General features: G+C 43.0%; 1 protein-coding gene across 1 annotated transcript; it reads left to right on the forward strand.

Moving 5' to 3' along the window:
* Window positions 1–8374: 8374 nt before the first annotated feature.
* LOC147632155 (aspartyl protease family protein 2-like) lies at window positions 8375–9953 on the forward strand. Its single transcript, XM_086807939.1, has one exon. It carries the CDS (start codon window positions 8415–8417, stop codon window positions 9675–9677), a length of 1263 nt encoding a protein of 420 aa, XP_086664065.1. The 5' UTR covers window positions 8375–8414; the 3' UTR covers window positions 9678–9953.
* The last annotated feature ends 264 nt before the right edge of the window (window positions 9954–10217 follow it).

Consider the following 10217-nt stretch of genomic DNA (forward strand, 5'->3'; position numbering starts at 1 on the left):
AAATCTACAAGTGGCTTGTTTAAGTGCCTCAATACCATGGTCATCCAGGTGAGGTCGCTCTAGAAGATCAACCATTTTATTACACACCTCCCATACATGTGCACGTTTTAGGCCAAGCCTGGCATCATTTCCTCTATATGTTGTAACATCACATATCTTCTTCCAAATTTCAAAGTCAGTGTGGCTATGAGAACCCAAGTGGTTTGATAGCAAGTGTCTTGCCTTTGATCCACCCATGCAAATTTTATTAGGGTTGTCTTGTGTAGGGTTTGATTTTCTGTCCTTTGTCAAGACCACTGCTCCAGCATGTAATCCCATAGAGAAAAGTACACCCTCTAGTGCACGTATTGACTCTTCTCATCGATCTTCAGGCTCCATGTTCCGGACATAGTTTATGTGGAGCATCAATAGCTTATCCAAAATCCTGAGTCTTGCATGTAATGTGCACACATGCACTTGGCATAGTGGAATGTCCAAGATTGGGTTCCAAGCATTGTCCTCCTGGTCACAACTAGGTGGCTTGCTCTGGTCACAACTTAATATGCCATTATGCCATACCTCTGATCCTTTCCTCTATTTAGCACCAAAAACGATTGCTTTTTTTGCACCCACCTGTTTTTGACTTTTGCCTTTACTAGGTTGTTTCCCTTTTACTCTTGAGTCTACTGCTGTCTTGGAATGACAACAGTAAACACATGAGAGTATAGTATTCGCACCTGTTTTACAACCCAACATACACTAAGGTTTTTAGATCGCCACCCAAGTGCCATTCAATGTTAAAGCAGCCTATTCCGGGAACATCAAGCTTTTGACCATTGACCTGACAAGAGACGACATGTTGAGTGCCAGACCGTTCAAAATACCACCTCAAGGTATCATGGTTCTCTTTTGGGAGGACCCATGCTGCTTGCCACCAGATGTTCTTCTCTGATTGAATGCCGTAGTAGTCTTGCTTATGCCCTTGACCCCTATTGTTGCTGTCTTCAGTTGCATCCAACTCTTGGGTCTCTAAAGGCTTTCCTCTAAGTGCTCGGCTCATCAAGGTTAAACTAACATGCTCCAGTCTTTGACTCATCCAGCTTCAAGACAAACACGGCATTTCCACCTGTCTGTTCAAGTGTGAGGCCATAGTACTGAATCATTGCTTTTTGTAGTACTTCCATGTCAATGTAGACATTGTTATATGCATTGTATTCAAAGGGTTTGATTGTTGGCATTGGCATAATATCCTCAACCCACTTGTACCCACCATTAAACATGGATGCAATATCACCATTAGCACACTTCTTTGCCATCTGTAAGCTATAAAGTGTTGGAAGCAAGGATTGTGTAACTCCCTTTGCTCGCAACCCTAAAGTGATTGACCTGTACATTGCTCTGTAACCTTTCTGTGGCTAATACCTGCTGAGTCACATATATCAAGCATCTCTTTGGGTGTGACAATTTCTTTGATTTCCTTCAAGAAATGTTGACGAAGGGTCTCCCACAGCTTATCATTACCAGAACCTATTATCATTTCCATGATATCCTTCTCCTGAAGGACATGCTGAAGAAGGGAGACATTAACATTGTCCTCAGCGTTGTTACATCCTAGTATAGCTGTTGCACATGCCCTACAATCGCAAGAGTCACCCATGAGAGATGCTTTATTCATTAATTGCTTCTCAAAGTTGCTATAATTCCTACAAAAAATTTTACTTGGTTGTTTGTTTACGCCTCTTGCATGCGCCTGCTGTCTTAGAAAGTAACCCAACAGCTTTACGTTTTCTTTGCCTTGTGTGATATCCAATGGGAAGATGAGTGAAATGGTGAACACGACGCCGAAGATTATGAGTGGAGTGTTGGAGACAAACATAATTATCGGTAAATTGATTTATTATGTGCACACGATCCGCTAGATTATTCTTCTGCACCTCAAGCTCCTCTGAGAGCTCTTTAATCCTCTGCATCAAACTATTGATCTGCTTAGTCGATGCCGCTTGAAGCTGGTCGAAGGCAAATTGTGTTTGCCTCTTTTCAGCTGCCTCATCTAGCCACAACATGTGTAATCTCCTACAATAGCCAAGAAGCCCATTGAAACCATCACCAACAAACTTAAGAAAACTTATAATGCTTTTAAATGGTGGAGGGGCACCAAATATTGGATCTGGTGGATAAAGATTTCCATCAATCCAAAGATCAATGGCCTTTGCTCCTTGCATTCGAAGCTGATCGTATGAAATATTGGGTGCAACATGCCTACTGCATAGGGTTGCGTATTCTGTCTCCAAATCAACCTAAAGGCGGATCTTAGAAGGCTTATTGGTGATGTCTTGTAGTGCCATCTACAAGAAAGTAGGCTTGTAAGCATGGGTAGAATAGGAGTGAAAGGAGCAGGATATGGTATCAAAAAATAATGGGAAGAATGGAGATGAGAGTTGCTTCTCTAGAGCTGCATTGTGGATAGAGAAAGAAGCCAGAAAGGGAGCCAAAGAAACATAGAGAGGGTTGGCAATGGTGAGACGAAAATGCAAAGGAGACAATGCATCATGGAAAGCTTCTTTAGTGCAAGCTATGGCTGCTAAGCAATATAGAGAGAGAATACATCATGAAAAGGTTCTTCTGTGCAAGTCATGGCTACTACTGTGGGTTTGGAGAGAGAACCAAGTATTGTAGAGAGAATGCTCCTGGTAAGCTTCTTCCTTGCAAGCCATGGCTACTATTGTGGGTTTGGAGAGAGAAGGCTCCCCAACAACCAGATCCACCAAATGACCCAGCAGCAATCAGTAAAGCCCGCTCTGCTCAAGAGATGCAGGTTGTGTTTACGTTCAGCAGAAGCTATGCTTCACAGGTTGTGTTTGCATTCAGCAAAAGACTTAGAGATGATGGACAGGGCTACGGTGGAGAGAGGACTGTGGTGGGCGAGGGGATTGGCATGAGCAGCTGAGGGCTTGTGACGACTTCATGCAACTAGAGTGCGGCTAGTGGGGAACGAGGCCCAGCCATTGCTGTTACCAGAGGAGCCTACCTGTGTCAACGCCAGCTTAAGGGGTTGTCTAGTGCAGAGCGCGGCCAGTGGGGGACAAGACCCAGCCTTTGCTGTTGCCAGAGCCTGTGCCTACGCCAATGCCAACTCAAGGGGTTGTCTAGCATAGGTGAAGCTAAGTGATAGCAATGATGCTCATGCGGCAGCAAGCTTCAGAGCCTCCCAGATGAAGCAATGGATGTGGAGCCAAAGAAGAGGCTTAGAGATGAACAACCAAAGGAGGAAGACCAACTTCTATTTGTGGGTTGGCCTTCACCCCCAAGGGTTGCCCATGGAGAAGCATGGCTCTCATACCATGTTGGAATAGGAGAGCAAGCTAACTCTAGGTGCAGAAAGGAAAGATGGCAAACATAATGAAATGGTGAATAAAATTATTACATGAAAGATTATATGTCTTTTACTTGCTTTTATTGTGCTTCAAAAAGTGTCCTAGAATGTACTTTTTGTGTGCATTTCAAGCATGTGATTTTAAGCACAAAAATCATACCACCTTACTAACATGCTTCCACCCTATCACCATATTAAAGTAATCCATGCATGTCCATGTTAACCATCTTTCTAGAATTCCAAATAAAGAAACCCCTCTAGGAGAGGAAGATTATCTTCTTGGTGCTCCATTGTTCCACATTGACCATGTATAGAATGGACTCAATACATCACCCACTTCTTGGAAAATGGATTCGTAATGGACTATCTGATCAACAAGGATAGAGTCAAACACCTCATTATTAGGACCTCATTGGGAAGGTGTCCCCCTATCAATTTCTGATAAAGGGAATGCTGTACGAGAAGGCTCAACAAGGCATTAGGAGGAAATGCATTCATTTAGGTGACTTTGTAGTCATGCTTCAGCAAGCCCATTCCGGAGAACACTTTGTCAAAGGTAGGTACACAATAACTTGCAAGGTTCTTCAGGGATTACCTACACTCTTTAGAGATGTAGCTAAGTTTCTTAGATGCTACAATGAATGCAAAAGATTCACCATGGTCTAAGAGAAGGATCATATGCCCCTAACCCCTATAATTCTGAAACAACCATTAAAAAATAGCTCTTAGACTTTGTGGGTCCCATGAATTAGCCCACCAGCTAAGGGAACCCAAGCGTTCTTCATCATAGTCATCACCATTATTCACAAAGTTGACTAAGGCCAAATCTACACACAATGTCATGCAAGATCTACCACCAAGTTTCTTTATGAGAATGTGATTACTCATTTGATGCCCACTAGGAATAGTAAACAATCACAGTATGCATTTTATGAAAAAAATGGTGGAGTTTTTGCTCAAAGAATTCCTTACGGTGATGAAAAAAAAGCTAACAGTTTACTACCCATACCACAAGCAAACGGTCTCCAAGCCGAGAGAGCACAAACAAGGCCGTGTACCATTCTCATCAAAATGTTAGAGGCATCCGAGAAGTGATTGCTTACAAGGTAATTAACAACAAAAACATGAATGTTACCTTTCAAGCTTGCATCAAGAAATAATTGGGAGCAGAAGAAGTCGTAGTCTCTACTCTATGTGCTTTTAAGGTGAATATTAACAAAAACATGAATGTCAATAGCACACCTTTCGAGCTTGCATCGAGAAGTGATTGGAATAAGTTGCACTCTCTAGTCTATGAGACCCCTGCCGAGAAAATGGTTGTTAATAGAACACCCTTCCAGTTTGCATTCAAACTTGATGCATTCATGCCAATGTAACACTTTGTTCCAAGCCTTCGAGATGGAGCAAGACATAATCTCAATAGAAAGCCCCTTATACAGAGAGGTTAGTTACTTTAGAGTAACTAATCAAGCAAATATTGTGAACTACGTACAATGTCATATTGATGGTTGAAAAACCTTTTGGAACAGGAGAGCAAGCTAACTGTATGTGGAGAAAGGAAAGATGTCAATCATAATGAAATGGAAATGAAAGGAAATGAAAGCAATGAACAAGTACTTACATGTAGACCAAGATAGCTTGATTTGATTGATGTGACACACAAGAAAGTACATCACTCTTATAGAGTGAACACACATTCAAGTACCATATGCTTATGGGATAACTCCCAAAGTGACACGTGGCACTCTCTCACACAAAGACTCATAAACTAGTTCCTAGGACACACTAGAACACACTCTTTGACTATGATTTCTCCAACATCCCCCACCGCTCAAGTACCACATGCTTATGGGATAACTCCCAAAGTGACACGTGGCACTCTCTAACACAAAGACTCATAAACTAGTTCCTAGTACACACTAGAACACACTCTTTAACTATGATTTCTCCAACAAATCTGCAAGCAATAGAAGTGGCTTGATGACCAACTAAAAGAAAAATACATAAAAGTTTGAGATATGGTTCTTATGTATGATGCCAAGAACACCAAATAGAAACTCAATTATAGAGGCCAAGATCCCAGCCATATCATAAAATTTGCTCCTCAAGGCTCATAAGAGACCCTATATGGGGTCAAGATGGAAGGATAATTCAATGGTAGAAAATTGAAACGCTATTATGAACCCCTCTTCAAGACATGCTCTATCAAATCCATAAGAAAAAGGATGAGAAATGAGAGGTAGACAATAAAAAATGGAGGGCACACCTCCGACAAAAAAAGAACCAAAGACCATAGGTCCCCAAGCATATATATCTATGTACATGCAGTCTACCTTCATGATGTGAGTCAAACCAAAACAACGCCTTGAGCTAGAGTTCCCCTAGAAAGACCATCTAACTAGGTGGCTAGCCTTGATTGACATCGGGACTGTTCACAACATTTTTTCTTGGGAGACATGGACCTCATGTATATATACAACGTTTAATAATGTGAATGGGACAACTTATCTCACTTGTGCAAAGCTTTCTTCTTCTTCTTGTTGGAAATTCAATCCCACTCACTTGAAGGAAAAATTGCACCAATTCCACCTTCAACACCCCACCACACAAGCTTGATATTGGTAATTAAATATATCAATCTAGTCTATTTTGTACTCGCCATTCCTAAAAAGAGGATGTAAAATCCATAAAAGGGAAAATGGAAAAAAATAAAGAAAGAAAATCAAATAATGAGTACAATAAGGGCCGCAAATCAAAGATAATAATCTTAAAGGCTTACACCATTAGTGGCTTATATGGGCATTTAATTACCACCACTGCACTTTAAACTCTTTTTAATATTCTAACACCCCACTCTAGAGGGATAAAAGACCAGACACTAAATATCTCAACTGCCTCTCCACTTCACATGCGATAAGCTCCCCATTTTCCCTGATCTACTTCTTCAACTGATCACGAGGATGCAAACATTAGGAAGGGGAGAATGCCAACCACTTTTGGTTACCATGGTCTTTCACTAATAACATTTGTTCATAGATTGTACTGAGCATTTTCACTTATATTACAATTCCCATCGTTTAACATTATAAGCTCTCTTAAGATGCTCGTGAGTCACTTGCAAACGCTTTATGCACTAGGATTAGTGAGTGAGGAGATTGTCACCCATTGGATATGGAACCATGACAATGTACGTGGGAGGAATGTGACGATACAAGGGTTAAGCTCTTGGGCTTTGCCAATCCCATTGGATATGGAACCATGACAATGTACGTGGGAGGAATGTGACGATACAAGGGTTAAGCTCTTGGGCTTCACCAATCCCCAAACAACGTATGTGGGAGGGATGCGGTAATATAAGGGTTAAGTTCGCTAAACTTTGCCAATCCCCAAACAACATAGGTTGGCGAGTGATGGTGAGGTAATGGTGAGGATGAAGAAGCTCTTAACATTAGTTATGTGAGTTCCAACCCAAATACTTGAGCATAATCGTAAAAGTAGCATATATATATAACTTTCAAACCAAACAAAAAGTACAACAAAATGTATTTCTTCATGGATTATTTAACTTGTTGTGGCATTTATCCAAACATTAATTTTGAGTGACAATGTGTTAATGGCTTCCTTTTCTCTTGAGAGTCAAGGCAGTTGATACCTTGAGTGGCTATTTGAGATTAGGTCGACTATTTATTAAGTGAGTGAATCATTAATCTTCTAAGGAAAGTGGAGCATACCATATTATAAAATGACCTTGTTATTTCTCACACATGTGCAGAATGGGCATATGCAAATGTAAACCCACACCCACATTCGTGCGCGCGCGCACAACATGAGGACACATCCAAACTTTCTCTTCATCCACGCACACAACATGGAGGACACACCCACACATGTACATACGTTCCAAACTTTCTCTCATAGCTTTGTGTGTCGAGTGTACATGCACACAACATCGAGGACACACCCACACACGTACGAACGCTCCAAACTTTCTCTCTCAAGTAATTCTCCTGTGCATATTCCGAGCTTCACGCGTGCTTGTGCACACGCGCGCGCGCCCAATATTCAGCGAGTGCTGAGGGTGGTGGGGACTGGAGTACGGGTCAAGGGCGGTGGGAGGACGGGTCAAGTCTGACAGATAATACTGGTCGTCACACGTGGGAATTGAGATTATAAATGGTACTTTACTATTAATCTCTATTGGTAACACCGGTAGCACGCCCAAGCCAATACGTGACACCTTGACTGTTGACCATTAGCGCTAGTACAATACGAGCTGGGATTAGGACAAGCCATGGAGGCGTGCGCCACTCGGTCAATTGGAACTTGGAGTGTGTGTGTGGAAATGTAGGATTTGGCATCAATACAGTGCCGTAGTATTGAGGTGGTAGGGTAGACCTTGGAAAGCTGGTTTGCTTGCGCAGAGCACATATTGGACGGTTGTAGGAGCAAAGGTATAATTTATCGGTAGTCAAAAGTTTAACCTTCGCAAGAAGAGATGCTAGCCTCTTGGTACCCTTTTTCTTTTTGCTTTTTTTTTCACAGTTTATTGATTTTTATAACCGTATAGGCCTTTTTTTGCATGGTTAATATCTGTATTCTGTATAGTTTTTTTTTTTTTAAGAATACGTCAAATTAAGACCAACGTTTCACTTTCAGTTTTCAAACAGTTGGGTACTCGACCTGGAGTGTGTTGTACTCCAAGTCACTAATTAAAAGATTAGAGTGTATTGTGACATTCAACATTGGAGTGTACTGTACACTCCATGTCACTTAATGGATGGGGTCTTTAAATATTGCGGCGGAGTCTCGCTTGGTTTCCTTATCATTGTGAAGCTTTTTGAAATTTCGTAGAAATTTTCTCTAAAAAAATGCTTGGTAGAATAAACTATGCTTGACTGAAATGATGAATTTCGATGACAGTTTCTCAAGTCACTATACGTAGGGCGGCTAGCCATTGCACTCGTATACATACATAAAGGGCTGATCCTGCACAAGCACATCACATATGCAGGAAGCCAGGAAGTAGTGGTGAGAATTCAAAGCTAGGGCGTGTAGCTCATTCATGGCTTTAGTGCGAGCCGCTTTTAGCCTCTTAATCTTGGTTTTGATCAATTTGATTAATGATAATATGGTGGCTTTTACTTGGGCAATGCGGGTGAGATTAGCGTCTAATTATTCTTCTAATCGTGGTGGCTCTAGCACATTATTGCGTTCCAGTTTGCCCGCCAGCTACGAGCCCTCCAACCGCGGCATGTTCGTCACGTCCTTGGCCGTCGGTACTCCGCCCGCCACCTTCACGGCCATCATCGACACCGGCAGCGACCTAGTGTGGCGCCAGTGCAAGCCCTGCAAGAAATGCTACCCCCAAGCAGACGGCAACACCGCCATCTTCAAGCCCTCGCAATCCTCCTCCTACACTAAGGCCTCCTGCAAAGACCCGCTCTGTGCGGCCCAGTACGAAAGCGCCTGCCACCGCACGTGCAAATACAAGTACACGTACGACTCTTCCGCATTTACACGAGGGGACTTTGCGTACGACACGCTCACAATTGTGGATGCAGCCACCGGGCGGCCGACGCGATTCCAAGGGTTCGGGTTTGGCTGCGGTCACGACAACCAGGCGCCTTATGATTTTAGGGGCGCGGGGGGTATAGTTGGCCTGGGCCAAGGCCCGCTGTCGCTCCCATCTCAGCTCAAGCTCCGCCAGTTTTCCTACTGCCTCCACAAAACCGCCAACTCGCCGCCTGAATATCCCATCACCCCGCTCTTCTTCAGCAGCCCCAGAGTCAGCGCCCGCGCCGGCCCCGCCCTCTCCACGCCCATCATCTCCAGCCCATCTAACCCCACCTTCTACTACCTTAACCTCACGGGCATTAGCGTCGGCGGACAACTTCTCACCATCCCAGCCCACACTTTCCAACTCGACGCAGACGGTAACGGTGGCGTCATCGTCGATACCGGCACCACCTTCACTGGCTTAGCCAAGCCCGCCCACGACGCCGTCCTTGAATCTTTTCGCACTCGCATCACCTCTTTGCCTCTCGCCGACCCCACCTCCTCCCCTTACGATGATCAGCTTCACCTCTGCTACCAACGTAAAGGTTCCGTGCCTGCCCTCACATTCCACTTCCACGGAGCCGACCTGGACCTCCCCTCCGACAACTACTTCGTCTCCATCAACGGATCGTTCTGCCTGGCCATAACCCAATCACCCGACACCGTTTCTGTCTTGGGCAACGTGATGCAGCAGGATTTCTACGTCCTCTACGACCTTGAGGCTCGCATGCTCTCTTTCAGACGGGAGATGTGCAACGCGTTAGCGTAGCATCCATAGAAAATAATCCATCTAGCAAACAATCACCACGTCATACGCTATCAAAACATGTATACTATACATGTATATTATTAACACATACATGTATGCTATACATGTATGTTATTAACACATACATGTATGTTATACCATGTACACATAGCCTTAGACACACAATATACACACCATTATTGTACATATAGTGTGATCATGAAAACTTTGAAACACAAAGTAATCTAAAGAATGTTAAATATCTATCCAATCAAATTCTTAAGTCTCAAAGGGAAAAAAGTTGTTAACAAGCTAAACTACCCTCAATTTTGCTATCATTGAGGACCATTTCATGCAAAAAGCTTAGTTGTTCTTTTCCAATGTTTAGACGATCTCACATAGATCTATCCTTGGAGCCTTCTAGAAAAAAGCTTGTGTGGTAGGCTGACCCATTTTCATAGTGCCCCATATAATTTTTCTCATGGATTTATTGGCTATCACAACCTTGTCACACTTTATGATACAAGATTGAACCCTCGAAAACTTATTACCCATCAAAAA

The sequence above is a fragment of the Cibotium barometz genome, chromosome 14 (assembly GCF_041138505.1).
Source record: "Cibotium barometz isolate CiBa-2024 chromosome 14, ASM4113850v1, whole genome shotgun sequence".
Taxonomy (NCBI): Eukaryota; Viridiplantae; Streptophyta; class Polypodiopsida; order Cyatheales; family Cibotiaceae; genus Cibotium; species Cibotium barometz.